This window comes from Equus quagga, chromosome 1, assembly GCF_021613505.1.
Source record: "Equus quagga isolate Etosha38 chromosome 1, UCLA_HA_Equagga_1.0, whole genome shotgun sequence".
In the NCBI taxonomy this organism is placed as follows: Eukaryota; Metazoa; Chordata; class Mammalia; order Perissodactyla; family Equidae; genus Equus; species Equus quagga.
The window spans coordinates 136,593,579-136,609,358 of record NC_060267.1 but is presented as its reverse complement, the minus strand read 5'-3'; the positions used below and the strand labels follow the sequence as shown (position 1 = coordinate 136,609,358).

Genomic DNA, 15,780 nt, shown 5'->3' with positions numbered 1-15,780 from the left:
CACTTCCTATCTTGACCTGTAACCACAGGAGCTTCATCCTAAGAGCCCACAGGCTCAGCTCCTCCCCACTATCACCATTTCAGCCCCCAAGAACCTCAACAGAGAAGAGCCACAGGCTAGGCAGGCCTGCCATGTCCACAGTGGGCTAGGGAGCTTCCAAATGTGCGGGTGGCAAACACCAATTCCTGAAAGTAGTGTGGCTCTGCCTCTTTTCCTGATGGCTGTACTTCTGCCTACTTCTGCTGGGCCACCAGCTACCTCAGTGTCCCACTGCCTGCTTCCTTCCGTTAGATGTCACATCTGGCAGCCTTTGCCTAAGCCATCTTCGGCAGCAGAGGTGCACTGGAAGTAGGACTACACTGAGCTCATGCACATGTGCCTACTCTGGTGATATCTTCTGGCTGATAGGATGATGGTTTTGCAGCCCCAGGCCTACCCACTGACACACCACACACAGAATCAGGGTCTCACATTTCACCCTAGGCTTAACTGATGATTTGGCTTATTAAACATGGAAGTGCATCAGTTGTGTGATTATTCAGACAGAACAAGGGTGTGCATACACAGGGAAGACTGGAGAGGGAACACACTGGGGTTATTGCCCCTCAGCACCCAAAATGCAATGACTTGCAGAGATGGAGAGGTGTTGCCATATCCCTGGGAGGAGTGGTGGTGGGTGCCAACAGGAGCGCTATGCCTGTTAGTTCTTATAGACCTGCCCCCTCAAGGGGAACCCACTCTGAGCCTATCTGAGAAGCCAGGAAGGCAGGCATTGGGCTGGCACCCTAGTAACTCTGTGGACAGAGGACAATGAAGCTAGAGATTCTGAGAAGCAAGAAGGAAGGAAGCTTGTTTAATGCTTTTTAGGAGTCAGTGGAGTCCAGTAATGGGCCCTTGGGGTGAAGGTCAGCCCAGGTTAAGGCAAGTCCAAGAAGAGGCCCAGGCTGCCCTACAACAGCCCTGGGGCTCAGAACAGGTGGTGAGTCTGGCATGATTTGCTACTGGGCAGGAGGCTGGGCCACCTTGGGAATGTGGAAGAGTGAGTCCATGCCCCCTCAGCCATCCCCAAGTTTACACATGGCACAGCAACACTACTGGGCCAACCCTCTGTGAGTCAGGAATCATTCCTGCCCAGGGAGAGGCAGCAGTATGTATTTATGGAAGGTAAACTGGAGAAGGTGGCCAGCACTGCCCAAGGTAATAACCCTTTGCAGTGTGAGGAACTGTGGTAAGTTGGGTAGGCTTTATCTTCCCCCTAAAGGTGAGCCTTTCTCCCAGCCAGCACCTGGCAGAGTGGAAGGGATAGATGTCAGAACTAATGCTTCTCAGCCCTCCAGCAGCCAAGAGTGGGGTCAGTGGGAGTGTGGGCTGAAACAGGATTTTGGGTGAGCTGGTATGTCATTCCAAAATGAGGTCTTCAAGTTGGAGTGGCACAGGATGAGGGAGGAATAGGTGGTGTGGCCCCCCTCAACCAGACAACCAGAACCAGCCTCCACCCTAGCCATCTGCTCCCACTGTGTTCTGCCTCAGCTTCCTGACTAACACCTTGTAGAGTGCCTTCCAGAGCAAAGCTCCTGGAGGGGAGGGCACTACCCCAAGCCATCCTCACTTGAGGATGTAGTAGTTTGTAGGCACAAAGGGCATCTTGCTGACCACAGCCATCTGCTGCTTCTGCCGCACCTCTACCAGCAGCGGGGTACCTGGCCGACTATACTCACAGGGCACATAACCCATCGCCACATTCTTCTTCAGGCAGGGTGAGGGGCAGCCACTGGTCACAGTACCTGTCCGGGCAGAGGCCATGCATCAGCACCACCCTGTCAGTCCAGTGCCCACACCCTCCTGGGGAAAGGAGGAGGGCTTCCCAACTTCCCTGATTCACCTACCAATCACAGTGCCCTCTGTACTCAGGATAGGGCTGTGTGCCCGCATAGGAGCCCCCTCACACATTAATCCCACACGCCTCCGCTGCACCTTGCCCTTCAGCTGGGGAACAATGACTGTGGCTCCAGGGAAGTCCATGGCAGCTCGGCGACGCTTTCCTGGAGCATGACACACCAGACTTAAGACACAGTCCAAGGACCCCAAGTAACATCCATCTAGTATTGAGGCCCCTTTGCCCAGGCTCCCCCAGGCCCCATTCCTGCCCTGCAGTGCAGTCAGCCACCCACCCACCTCCTGCCCTCTGGTCTTGCAGGCCACGCTGCCCACCTCAGCCTGCTGAAGGTCCTCAGCATCTAATAGTCAAAGCCACAGTGGTCCCATCAGGGAATGGAATCTCAGGGAAGCTGAGTCACTTGCTTCAGGCTATACAACCTTGGGAGCAGTCATGGGCTAGCTGATCTCATTAAGGGCCACTCCAGCCTTCAGGATCCCTGAGTGCTAGCCCAACTCACCTAATGTCCAACTGAGGCTCCCTTCCACAGGTGTGGTGTGTTCATCGATGTCGTTCCCATACAGGCAGAGGCCTGCCTCCAGGCGCAGGCTGTCCCGGGCTGCCAGCCCTGCCAGCTTCACCTCCGGGTTTTCCAGCAGAGCTGTTGCCAGGCGGACTGCCCCCACTGCTGGCACCGAGATCTGCATGGGACAGCAGAGAACAAGTGGGCAGCTGGCCCCAGAGTCCTGTGCCCTGCAACATCCTGCACCCACTTCTTGACATACCTCCACACCATCCTCTCCTGTGTAGCCACAGCGGGTCACGCGGCAGCCAGACACACCAAACACTTCCATCACAGCACTGGTCATGAAGGGCAGTTTCTTCAGGTCATCTGCCACGCCGGCCTGTAGCACCTGGGCCGCAGTGGGGCCTGGGCCCAGGGAGCCAGTGACCAAGTGTCCAGGTCCCAGGGCCCCTTAAAGCTAGTCCATAGCCATTACTCAGGGACCAGAACAAGCCCTGAGCAAGACCTACTCTGCAGGTGGGAGAAGATGCTCTCGCCCACAGCCCATGGAGCCTTATGGCAGGTAGAGGGAGGGTAGGATACCAAACTTCGAATTATGGCACACAAATATCACACCATCCACACCCTCCTGGTATGGCCTCTGTTAAGCAGTAGAGGAAGCCAGGAAGGCAAAGGTCAGTTCCAACTCCAGCCTAGCTTGCTCACCTTGCAGGGCTAGCAGGGCATTATCCACCACTTCCAGACCCACATCACTGCCAATGTTCTGAAGTTCTCTGACCTTGTCCTGAAAAGAAAGAAATCACAATAGCTTCTGGGACCAGTTACTGAGTACCTACCATGGGCCAGGTGCTGCAGAGCTGGGCATAGTAGGCTGGTTCCCAACTTACAAGGCCACATAACTACTAAGTGGTAGGGATGACCAAGTCCAGGTCTGCCAGCTCTAACACCAGGCTCCAGCCCTCTATCCTCACCAGAGGATGCTCACTTAGGCATCAGCTTCACTTCCCCACCTCCTCCAAACTGAAACCTGGCGTGCTCCAGGGAGGGCCCACACTGGCTTGCTATTCAATCACTCAAAGAGCCATTGTATGAGCCCATCATCCATGCCAGCTACATCCTGGACAACAAGGATGCTGCTCTGTGAACAAGGAAGATAGAGTACCTAGAACATAGAGGGACTGTACCTGCATGAGGGCCAAGTCCTTGTCCCAGCAGCCAGCATTGGACACCACATACAGGTGCCCCTCAGAGGTGTTGGTCACAATCAAGTCATCTAAGATGCCTCCAGCCTCATTGGTAAACAGCGACAGTGTCCCCTAGCACCAAAGTAGAGTATCTTTGCCTCCAGGTCCAGGAGGCCAAGGTCAAATGTGAGTCAGACACACCCCTGGCCCACTCAGCCACCACAAATTCATGAACCCTCTTGCACAGGGCTGAGGGGGGTACAAGGTGCAAGGCTGGGTCAGCCCAGGCTCTTGCCTAAGCCCAGGGTTTTTTCGCTTGTTGTTTATTTTTTGTTGTTTTTTGGTTTTTGTGGGGTTTTTTTGAGGAAGATTAGCCCTGAGCTAACATATGTGCCCATCTTGCTCTACTTTATACATGGGACGCCTACCACAGCATGGCTTTTGCCAAGCAGCGGGATCCAAACCAGTAAACTCTGGGCCGCTGAGAAGCAGAACGTGCGAACTTAACTGCTGCATCACCAGGCTGGCCCCAAGCCCAGGGTTTTTGATCCTCATGCACTGAGAAAGTTTTCACCCCTTCCCCACCTTGGAGGACCTCCCTGATCTAGTGGGGCCTCTGCACCCCACCCCACTCAGAGCTGAGAGCCCTATCTCACACTTAGTCCATGATACCTAGGACCTCCTGTTTCACCCCACCCAGACCTGGGACAACTCAGCCCATGCCCCAAACCCCAGGACAGAAGTTTCAAAGTCCATCTTGATGATCCCATGTGCTCCACAGCAATGCCCCAAAATACTGAGGCTGGCCTCAGCCTCCCCACTGGATGGATGAAGAGCCTGAGGTTGAGAGGTCACATGAATCACCTGGGGATTTTATTTAAATGTAGGTTCTGATTCAGCAGGTCTGGGGCAGGGTCTGAGAGCATATTCCTAATGAGCTCCTAGGTGATGATGAGGCTGCTGATGTAGGGACTACACTTTGAATTTCGAGGGATTAGGGAGTATGGAAGGTCACAGAATAGGACATGAACCTGGGTTTCTGGCCTCCCAGCCTTATGTGGTGAGGATGGAATAGGCCCCTCCCTGAATGGCTGGGTGTCTGGACAGGACTCAGGGACTCCGTCCCCCAAGACTGCAAGCCCTGAGAAGCTGTGTCTGTCCATCTCTGTGCCCCCAAGCCCGAAGTAGGGACTCAGCCCATTTGCTGGCTCCTGACTAAGAACACCCATTGAGCAGAAATAAGAGAAGAGAGACCCACCTGATTTGGCCTTAGCTCTGCAATATCTCCAACCACTAGACTCTCCATCAGCCTTACCCGGTCACAACCAAAGATCTTGGTCTGGGAAAGAGATCAAAAGCCTCAGGCCACTGCAACAGCTGTAATCTGGAAGGCCACTAGGCAAGGAGGCACCCTCCCTGCCATCCACAGCACAGTCCAATCCAGTTGAAATGCCTGACTCGTTTTTGGGTTCTGCAGGTGGCAGAGGCCCCACTTTTTGATTCCCCCACATCCGCCAATGCAAGAGGGCTGCAATAGGGGAGGTTAGGGAAGTTGAAAGGGCCCAGTACCTTCCTGAAATACCCCCTTTTCCAAACCAATACCCAGGTCAGTGGATGAGAATGGGTGCCCTGGAAATCCCAGGACATTAAGGCACACTACTGGTGGGAGGAGGCTGGAGAGATTAGAGAGATGATCAGGAAACCCACTGAATTAGCTTGCTGGAGGCCATAGTCTGTGACACCCCTGAGACTTCCAAGTCTTCTGAGAGGGCTGCCCTTGAAATCCAGCTCCCAGCAAACAAAGCCAAGGGTTATACCAGTGTGGAATGGGAGGAAGCCTTGGTCTGGCGGCCAGCGCGCTCCCCTGGCTCACCTGCAGCATGTGGGACACGTCAAAGAGTGAGCAGTGCTGACGTGTGTGCAGGTGTGAGTCAACGTGGCTGTCCCGGTACTGCACAGGCAGACTCCAGCCCGCGAATGCCACCATCTTCCCGCCATGAGCCAGGTGGAAGTCATACAGTGGTGTCCTTCGGAGCACATCCTGCAGGCGGCCGGGTTCAGCGCTACCAGGGCCCCAGTCCCCAGCCCCCTACCTCCCCCACCTTCCAAGATTGGCACAACGCCCCAGTACCCTCTGTCCCACCTGTGTGCAACTGAGCGGACGGCCCAGGGTGGAGGGGAACGCCTGCAGACGCAAGCCCAGACGGGCCACCATGCTCACTGCCCGCTGCATTGTTGCCCACAACTGGTGCAGCCGGCGCACAGAGGCCACCACTCTGCCAGGCACGCTGGGAGATGTAGTCCGGGCCCTGCTTGGACAGGTCTCTCTCCCACAAGGGGGATCAGAAGAGGGGGCGGGAAGCCCCAAGGGCAGGCGGGGCTTTAGAACACAAGGTGCAGTAACTCCAAACTGCAGGGAAACAGCCCCGGGCGCTTCCAGCTGATCAGGGCAGATTGGGCCAGGAGCCAGTTACACTGCTCAGAATCAGAGCTGGGGGCTAGACTTCCCCCTGCAGACTGCCCTGCCTCCAAAGGGTCAAAGTTCTGCAAAGGGCTGAAAGGCCTGAATTGCACATTCAGGACATCAGGAATATAAGGTCAAATGGGGGGAGGGGGAAGGGTGGAAAGGACACAGGAGGGTGGAGCCAGCCACAGTAACCTGGCCTCCTGTGAGGGTCTCCAGTTCTCCCACTGGGCACACACAAGCAGCCAGCACAGTCATGCATTCCACAAGTATTTATTCATCTTGCTGCACACTGGGCCTTGTGCTGGGTGCTGAAAAAACAGCTGTGAATGAAGCACAGTCCCTGCCATCCCAGGGACCTCCCCCCAACATATAGACACACACACTGAGGGCCGCTACTCCCTGAGCACAGGACTATGGTCATTACCCTCTTAGCAAAAGCTGAATGGGGCTAAGTAAATGATGCTGCTGGCAAAGATACCACCTGGAAGAACTCTGATGGGTGAGAGTAGAGAGCAGCCACCAAAAAATAGCTGACCTTCCCCCAGGAAGCTGTTGAGCCACACAAACGTCTGATTTTCCAGGTCCAATACACACTGCAGTACTGTAGCCCCCAGAGGCAAAGCCAGGAAAAACCAGAGAGAAACAGGATTTTCTCATAAGGAAGAGCAGCCTGCCTTATTCAGCAGCTGGTCTGGGATTGTAGAGCACCTAAGCCTTTTAAAAAACACCAATGAGAACCCTCACCGGGACCCACCCCCCACTAAAGTTGATCCCTCATCACACTATCATACTGAGCATGACTCTTGGAAGGAAGCAGCAGGGAGAAGAGACAATGATGTGTTTTGGACTGTGTCAGATGCACACTCCAGGAGCCAGCTCAGGGACTAAGGGACTCAGGCTGCCCAAACCCGGAGCTTTGATCCCTAAGCAGGCAACAGAAGAGTTGATACAGGAAATGTTTTTGTGGGCATAACACAAAGGGAAAGAAGACCACTAGGGGGTGCAAGAGGAAGAAATGGGGCTCTTGTTTCTCCTTCAAGCTTCCAAACTACAAGAGTGCCACAGCTATAGCAGCCTTCCAAGGCTACATAGACTAGATTCTAGCAGGTCACCCCAGCCCACTGCACTCCGAGTGAGAAACAGGCAGATGACAGGAGTGTGCATGTTGGCAGGAGAGGTAGATGGTACATGGGGATTCTTAGTAAGTAGAACTGGTGTGTTTTTAGGGTAGACTTTCAGGTTGCAGTCAGGTGAGGACAAAGGACACTCCCACCAGGACCTCATGCTGAAGCAATACAGTCAACCTCCAAGAATCTTGAATCTGTGAACGTGGCCCAGACAGAATGGGCATGCAGGCAACACTTGGAATGCAGATGGAAAGGACTTCAGCCTCTGACGGCCCAAACCAGGCCTGAGTGGGCATGGAAGGCCAATGTCTTGGCTAAGAGCCATGGCTCAAGTGTAGGACAGCAAGTTCAGGTCATAACAGCCATCCACCTGCAACACAAAAGACCATCAGATCTGACCTGCTCAGAGCAACAGGAGCAAAGCAGAGGGAAGTGATCACTCACATCAAAGCGGCCGATCCTTGTGGAGGTGTGACTGGCCCGGATCATCTCTGTCAGCGCCCACATCTGCTGCACCTCGGAGGATACCCTGCTGGGGTCTGGGAGACCCTGATCCAGAAGGAGGAGTCAGTGGCCATGGGTCTCTCCTTAGCAGTACCCTCAGAGCTCCAGAGAGGCCAAGTTGGGTACAGGACCCCCCAGCTAAGACCAGTAACATTCCTAGATGACTTGTGAAACATGATGTTGAGGACTGATGTGCAGTAGGCGGCCTAGCCCCACAGAGAGATGCCTCAAATCCCCTGGAGCACCCAGGAGGAAGATGGCATAGAGTGAACGAAGGGCCCTGGGTCCAGCCCCGTATTCTTGCATAAAGGAGACCAACCACCTAGGCCAGTGCTGGACACAAGAGCTATTCACACATGGTTCTTACCCAGGGTAAGGGCTTACCTCAAGGAGTGGAACAGGCTGCTCACAAGGCACTGGGTGGGAAAGCCACTTGGGGAAGGTCATGGAGGGGCTCTGCAAAGCAAAGGCATACTGTCCCGAGGGATGCAGAGTGGGACAGCCCTGGGACCAGATTCCAAGGTCCTAGGAGCAGAGACCCTGAGCCTCAGACACTGGGAAAACTCTGTTCAGGGGTCCACAGAGGCCCAAGGGGCAGTCAGACTAACTAAGTACTTCTGCTATGCAGAAAGAGGCTCCGGGAACACAAGGAACAGGAGTATCTCCCAGCATTTGAAGGCTCCAGCTCTGAAAGAGGCAGGTGGCTCCAAAGATCAGGGGATATGGGGACTTGGCCTCACCTCTAATCATGAGCTTTCAGCATTCCCACCTGGCTAACTTCCATGAAGTCCTCCTTCTGAATCTCACCATCCTTACCCATCCACTCCCATCCCCACCCCAACCCCCAGCTCTCCCAGCTATAGCTAGGAGCCTCCTGGGGAAAGGATCAACCAATAGCTCTGAACTAGTCACTTACCTTGGGTCCTTGCTGGTAGATCTGCAGCTCCTCCACTGTGAAAGACAGCCACAGTGGCGATGGCTGTCGCAGAATCAGGCGCAGCTCCAGTACTCTGGCCATATCACACAGCATCTAACACATACACACACACATACACAAAGACACAAGGACCCAGGGAGGCCCCAGCTCACTGCCCAGGAGTTTCCTAATCAGCAATGAGCCAAGATGCTGCCTCCCCAGGCCCTTGAGAAGGAAAGAGCAATGGTCCCTCCAAGGCATTTGCCAAAGAGCTACAGCCCAGGCCACCCTTGCCCCGCCTCTTGCTTTTTGGTATCCTGGCCAATCCCCAGGCCCCCTAAGAGCCCTCATCTGGGTTGCCCCGGCCATGCTGAGTCCCAGCTGACCTGGTGCTTGAACAGCGATACATACTCCTGGGCTCCCTCCTCACTGTGTGGATCGGGCATCAGGCAGTAGTCCCGCAGGCAGGTTACCCACTTGGCCGGTGTGTGCATCGAGGTGTGCTGGCGAACACGGATGCTCAGAAAGGCTGTGTAGTAATTCTTAAACATGATCTCCTGCAACTAGAGCGCACACAACCCACCACGACAAATCAGAACCAGTCCCAGGGCCTGAGAGGCTCAAAGGCACCATCTCCTCCTCCCCTTAGGAAGGTATTCTTCTACCAATCTAACAATTTCAACAAGCATCCACTGGGGCCCAAAGACAATTTTGCTTTCCTAGAAGAGCTCACAGTCTAAATGAACAGGTCGTGCAAATAAACCACGACCACAGATCTTGCCACATGTCTAACATGCTGCCAGAGGTCAGAGCTGTAACTCTAGAGGAGGAAGAAAATGTACAGATGAGCCCTGAAGGAGGAAGAGTTCACCAAAGTGGACCAGGAAAGGTAAAGAATGTAAAAGTAGCATATACAAAGGAGCACCAAAAGGTGAGAGAATCTGGCACACCCCTGGAATACTAAGTGATTTGGCCTGGCTACAGTTCTCATCACTGGACACTCATCAGAATCACCTAAGGAAGTTTTTTAAAAAAATATAGGTGTATAGGCTCCACCTCAGACACACTGAAACAGAATCTCCAGGGCTGGGCCCTTTAATGAAGTCGCTCAACTTATAGTAAGGAAAAGCTTGATGGAGAATCACATACTACAGGACAAAGTGCATGGAGCTGAGAAGAAGGCAGGGTGCAGACATAGAGTGGCCCTGAATGCCAGGCAACTAGAAAGTGGACTTTGCCCTCTGTGTTGAAGTCCTGCAGTGTCCATTCACTCTGCCAGCAGATGTGGAAGGCAACTGGAGAGTGAAAAATGAAGCCATTGGAGATCCTGTTGAAGGATGAGTTGAACCTGACCTCCAGCAAGGACTGTAGGAATGGGCAGGAGGCAGGTTTGGGGGTAAGTCATTGTCTAATGATCCCCAGCCAGTAGCCAGGGACAAAATGACCTCTCACTTCCATTTGGTTCAGAACTGTATTTCCAGCACCTAGCCTACTATTTTGGCACTTCCGTGCCAGCGCTGTCCTAGACATGGGGGAGAGATGTTGAAGAGAACAGGCCAGGGATGGCCTGGTGGCACAGCGGTTAAGTGCGCAAGTTCGCTTCCCCGGTGTGGGGTTCGCTGGTTCGGATCCCAGGTGCGGACATGACACCGCTTGGCAAGCCATGCTGTGGTAGGTGTCCCACATATAAAGTAGGGGAAGATGGGCACTATGTTAGCTCAGGGCCTGTCTTCCTCAGCAAAAAGAGGAGGATTGGCAGCAGTTAACTCAGGGCTAATCTTCCTCAGAAAAAAAAAAAAAAAAAAAAAGAACAGGCCAGGAAGCTGGATTCTAGTAAGTATGTGTTAACTAAAGGAATAAACAAATCCTTAACTGATTCGCCAGGGCGAAGATACTGCAGAGGCTTTCTGTAAAAGATTAAATGCCTCGGACACACCCCAGTTCCCAGGTCAGCCCCGCCCAGGAGCACCGGTCGCGCCCACTGGGCTTGCTCACCTCGAAGGGCGCGACGCTGGGGAAGGTGACATCGATGACCAGCACGCCAGGCCGGCCTTGGGAGGTCCGCACGTCGCCCACCTGCAGGGCCACGGTGCCTTTCACATGGCAGGGCACCGACACGCGGGACATGGTGCCAGCGACAGCGACCAAGCACAACTGCCACTCCTGGCCTCGGACCACTGGTCCTTCCCGGTGTTCCCACCCGAGCTCCAAGAACTACAACTCCCGGGTGGACTCGCGCTAGGCCAGCCCAGCCAATCACCGATGATCAGGGCGGGCGGGGAGTCGGAAGTGCCTGCGGAAGTGCTGCTTCAGCCAATCACCGCGCGAGCCTTCGAGAGCCACCGCCGGCCAGGCCAGACACAGGGGACTCGTTCTGTATCTAAGCAGTCCTGAAGCTTCTGGGAGCTCCGAGTCTTGCTCCGTTACTGCCTCTGTGCAGGGCGATCGTCAGTTAAAGCATATAAAGCCATGGGCAAAAATGAGCATACTGCCTGGCCGACATTAATTGCAAAAATAGATACTAACCCTTTTTTTTAAATGGGCAAAGAATTTGAACAGATAATTCACAAAAGAAGATAAATAGCCAATAAGCCCATGAAAAGATGCTTAACGTGATTATTCATCAGGGGAATAGAAATTAGAACCCACACACACCCATTAAACAGGCTAAAATTAAGACTGGAAGGATGTGGAGTGCCTGGAACTCTCATCCATTGATAATTTCCTGCCATTTTGAAAAACTGTTTGGCGTTTCTTTAAAAACTAAATTTCTACCTGCAATATGATCCAGCCATTGCACTCCTGAGTGTTTAGCCAAGACAAATGAAAACATACCTCCACCCAAGAGCCTTATTCATAATAGCCAAAAATTGGAAATAACCCAAATGTCCAACAGATGAACAGATTAGCTAATTGTTGTATATCCATACAGTGGAATACTACTCAACAATAAAAAGAAATGAACAAATCCAAGTATGTATTAGCAGTTGAATGCATAAACAAAAGGTGGTCTGTGTATAATAAATATATAATTGTTCAGCCTTAAAAATGAATTGAATTCTGATACATACTTCAACGTGGATGAACATTGAAAATATTATCCTAAGTGAAAAAAGTCAGACATAAAAGGGCAAACATTGTACGCTTCCACTTATATGAAGTACCTAGAATAGGCAAATTCATAGAGACAGAAAGTAGAATCGAGGTTGCCAGGGGGCTGGGAGTAACAGGAAAGAAGAGTCCTTGACAGGTACAGATTTTTTGTTTAGGATGATGAAAAGAATTTTGGAAATACTGGTGATGGTTACACAACACTATGAATATACTTAATTCCACTGAATTATACACTTAAAATGAGTAAAATGGTAAATTTTAAGTTATATCTATTTTAGCACAATTTTTTTAAAAAAGGAGTGAACAACTAGTATACACACCACCACTGCCAGATCTCAAATGCACTATGTTAAGCAAAAGAAGTCAGACCCAAAACATGATACACTGTATGATTCCACTTACATAAAGTTCTACAAAGGTCAAAACTAATCTATAGTAATATAAATCAGAAGAGTTTTACCTGGGGCCAGAGGTGAAGGGAGGGGACTGACTGTGAAGTACAAGGAAATATTTTGGGCTGATGGAAACGTTCTATAACTTGATTGTGGTGCTAGTTATATTTGTCTAGACCTCTGTCAAAATTCATTAAGCTGAATTTTTTTTTTCCTCCCCGAAGGCCCAGTGCACGGTTGTATATCCTAGTTATAAGTTCTTCTAGTTCTTCTCTGTGAGCTGCTGCCACAGCATGGCAACTGACAGACCGGTGGTGTGGTTCTGTGACCAGGTAACCAACCTGTACCACCAAAATGGTGAGAGTGCTGAACTTTAACCACTAGGCCATCAGGGCTGGCTCTAAACTGAGTATGTAAGATTTGTATATTTTGTTGTATCTAAATTATGCCTCAATAAATTTGATTTAAAGAGAAAAAAGCAAAGCAAAAATTAAATAGTAACCATCGTATTTACCATCATCCCCATCCTTTGGGGTATTTACAGAAACAATGCCTCAGAGATTGTCAGTTAAGCTTGTGTTTTTGTTTTTGGTTTTTTTTTTTGAGGAAGATTAACCCTGAGCTAACTACTGCCAGTCCTCCTTTTTCTGCTGAGGAAGACTGGCCCTGAGCTAACATCCGTGCCCATCTTCTTCTACTTTCTATGTGGGACACCTACCACAGCATGGCATGCCAAGTGGTGCCGTGTCTGCACCCGAGATCCGAACCGGCGAACCCTGGGCCTCTGAGAAGCAGAATGTGCAAACTTAACCACTGCGCCACCAGGCCAGCCCCCAAGGTTGTTTTATAGATAACAAAGAAGTGGTCCAGGGTCCAGCCCCATGGCCAAGTGGTTAAGTTCGCGCACTCCCCTTCAGCAGCCCAGGGTTTCACCGGTTGGGATCCTGGGCGCGGACATGGCACCACTCATCGGGCCATGCTGGGGTGGCATCCCACATGCCACAACTAGAAGGACCCACAACTAAAACTACACAACTATGTACCGGGGGGGGCTTTGGGGAGAATAAGGAAAAATAAAATCTTTAAAAAAATAAGAAGTGGTCCAGTGATTTCCCAAGCCAAGAAAGCAGTATGGAGTAGAGCTGGAACCAGGACATTTTTGGGGGCTCCCACCTCCTAGGTCAGAACCCGCCACGCAATCGTCAGCTTTGGTGACCTATGCCTTCTCTGTGTTGAGGGGCCCCAGAAACACAGGCTCATTGTAGCCCATAGGGCTCTCATAGTGGGGCGTCAAATAGACACAAAATCAGGATTCCAGGGCCTGGCCTGGTGGCGTAGTGGTTAAGTTCGCACACTCTGCTTGAGCTGGCCTCGTGGCCGAGTGGTTAAGTTCGCGCCCTCCACTGCAGGCGGCCCAGTGTTTCGTTGGTTCGAATCCTGGGCGCAGACATGGCACTGCTCATCAAACCACACTGAGGCAGCGTCCCACAATGCCACAACTAGAAGGACTCACAACGAAGAATATACAACTATGTACCCGGGGGCTGTGGGGAGAAAAAGGAAAAAAATAAAACCTTTAAAAAAAAAAAATAGAGGGGGGCTGGCCCCGTGGCCGAGTGGTTAAGGTCGCGCACTCCGCTGCAGGCGGCCCAGTGTTTCGTTGGTTCGAATCCTGGGCGCGGACATGGCACTGCTCATCAGACCACGCTGAGGCAGCGTCTCACATGCCACAACTAGAAGGACCCACAACGAAGAATATACAACTATGTACCGGGGGGCTTTGGGGAGAAAAAGGAAAAAATAAAATCTTTAAAAAAAAAAATAGAGGAAGATTGTCACAGATGTTAGCTCAGATACAATCTTCCTCAACAAAACAAAACAAAACAGGATTCCAGGCCAGCTTAAGGAACAACAGCCCGGAGGAGTTGTGCCTTCCCAGCCCAGGCCTGGAAATTTCTAGTGACAGAAAACATTCCCTGTCTCCTCATTGGCTGTTTTCAGGGGAAAACAATTTGTAACCTTGGGTCTCCTGGACTGGCCATTGCCATCTCCATTTTGACTCAGACTAATGATTCAGTGCCTGGGTCCCTCCAGGTTCCTGAGAATTTCCCCTTCAGTGAGCCCACCCCATGCTAGAGCAGAGGCTTCCCCAAATCCCAAAGGACTGTAGGCTCCCTAGGAATCAGGAGGATCTAAACAGGCTCTGGTCTTCAGGGCTTAACTCTGAGAGCATAGTCACAGCAGATACAGACCTGTGTGGCTCCTCACTGCAGATGAGTCTCCTCTCATATCTCTCTAGTGGACAACCACCTTCACTCCAGCCCCTCCAGACCATTAGCCACACTGTAGCAAGATGACCTTTTTAGTGTGAAATTCTCATGGAATCCCTCTGCCTGAGGATCAAATCTAAAAGCTCTTAATAAGTCCATGAGTCCAGGACATGGATGGGCTCTGCCCACAGGCTGCTCAAAACCTGCCTGCTCCCCCAACCCTGACACATTCACTCTAGTTCCTCCCACATGTTGCCATCTCTCTCCTTCCAGTCTGCGCACAGGCTACTCGCTGCCCATGACACTCTTAGGTCACTTCTACTCCACCTGCCACCTTTCCACCCTTCAGTTCTTAGTTTAGATTTTAATTTTTCAGGGAGTCTTTTCTTGTTCTCCTGGACTAAGCCAGATCACTGTACATTGTCAGAGGCTCTCTACATCTTATTGTAATCGTTCCTCAAAGCCTGTCTCCCACACTGGGCTATGTAGGGTAGGAGAGCAGGGATTTAGTCTGTCTGTTTGTATCCCACATCTCCTAGCATCATGCTGGGCACAGCGGGTGCTCAAATACATTCCAAATGAACAAATTATTGTTCAATTTTAGGAACTTACACTTCCAGCCAAAACAGAGTAACTGGGAAAATATTTACCCTCCCAGTTGACTCAACTAAACAACCCAGCAAAACATATGAAACAACCGTTTTCAGACACTGTACATCAGGCTGCATAGGACAGTGATCCCTGAGAGAGGAGAAACAAAACAAAATGAGTTCAATGATTATCACAGTTTACTGTCTGAAGAGTTTCCAAGTGCAATGAGGGGGAACCCACGTGGAGTTTGTCACACTCCCTGAGTTGAAGAGACAAAACCGGAAGTTTGGAAAGGCAAAGACGGCTAGAGGCTACAGAGAACAGAGCTGCACTGAGAGATGACTCCAGGGGGTTCCCCTTGAGGCTTCAACTTATTAATAATCAGCACATTTATGTGAGGAAACTACCCGCGGCCAAGGAAAGAACTACCCAAAAGGATTAAAAGATAACAATCACCAAATCTTACTCAGAGCCAGAAATAGTTTGTATTCCTGCCAGGCATGGTAAAAAAGCTCCTAATTCATGGGACATTGTATAGAGAAATTAGAAGTGTGTTACTTCAGTTGTGGATAAAAATTTGCCCTGGACTAAAATCTGCTCTGATTCCACTAATAAAGCTTAAAATCAAGCCTCAAAATGATCAAAATGTTTAAATGTATCCCAGAACAAAGGTCAATATTTATAGGAATACAATATTTACCAAAAAGGTAAAATTTGCCATGTCTCACATCCAATTATAAATTACCAGAAATGTGAAGAAGCAGAAAAATATAATGAAGAGAAAAATCAAGCAATAGAAACAGACCCAGAAAT

At 51.0% G+C, this 15,780-nt stretch overlaps 2 protein-coding genes across 4 annotated transcripts; both read right to left on the bottom strand.

The window, feature by feature from the left end:
• Window positions 1-597: 597 nt before the first annotated feature.
• AMT (aminomethyltransferase) lies at window positions 598-6,171 on the bottom strand. Of its 3 annotated transcripts, XM_046651968.1 has the most exons (9): window positions 5,730-6,171; window positions 5,460-5,627; window positions 4,845-4,925; window positions 3,587-3,718; window positions 3,108-3,186; window positions 2,662-2,807; window positions 2,397-2,577; window positions 1,887-2,042; window positions 598-1,784 (listed from the first exon to the last, which is right to left on the bottom strand). In XM_046651968.1, the coding sequence occupies exons 1-9, from the start codon at window positions 5,817-5,819 to the stop codon at window positions 1,606-1,608; spliced, it is 1,212 nt and encodes a 403-aa protein (XP_046507924.1). In that variant the 5' UTR covers window positions 5,820-6,171; the 3' UTR covers window positions 598-1,605. The 3 variants fall into 3 exon arrangements, with proteins under 3 accessions (XP_046507924.1, XP_046508007.1, XP_046508094.1); XM_046652051.1 differs by lacking the exon at window positions 1,887-2,042; XM_046652138.1 differs by lacking the exon at window positions 5,460-5,627.
• Window positions 6,172-6,307: 136 nt separating this feature from the next.
• NICN1 (nicolin 1, tubulin polyglutamylase complex subunit) lies at window positions 6,308-10,833 on the bottom strand. Its single transcript, XM_046652248.1, has 6 exons — window positions 10,596-10,833; window positions 8,987-9,163; window positions 8,601-8,714; window positions 8,069-8,140; window positions 7,625-7,729; window positions 6,308-7,550 (listed from the first exon to the last, which is right to left on the bottom strand). The coding sequence occupies exons 1-6, from the start codon at window positions 10,725-10,727 to the stop codon at window positions 7,509-7,511; spliced, it is 642 nt and encodes a 213-aa protein (XP_046508204.1). The 5' UTR covers window positions 10,728-10,833; the 3' UTR covers window positions 6,308-7,508.
• Between the last annotated feature and the right edge of the window lie 4,947 nt (window positions 10,834-15,780).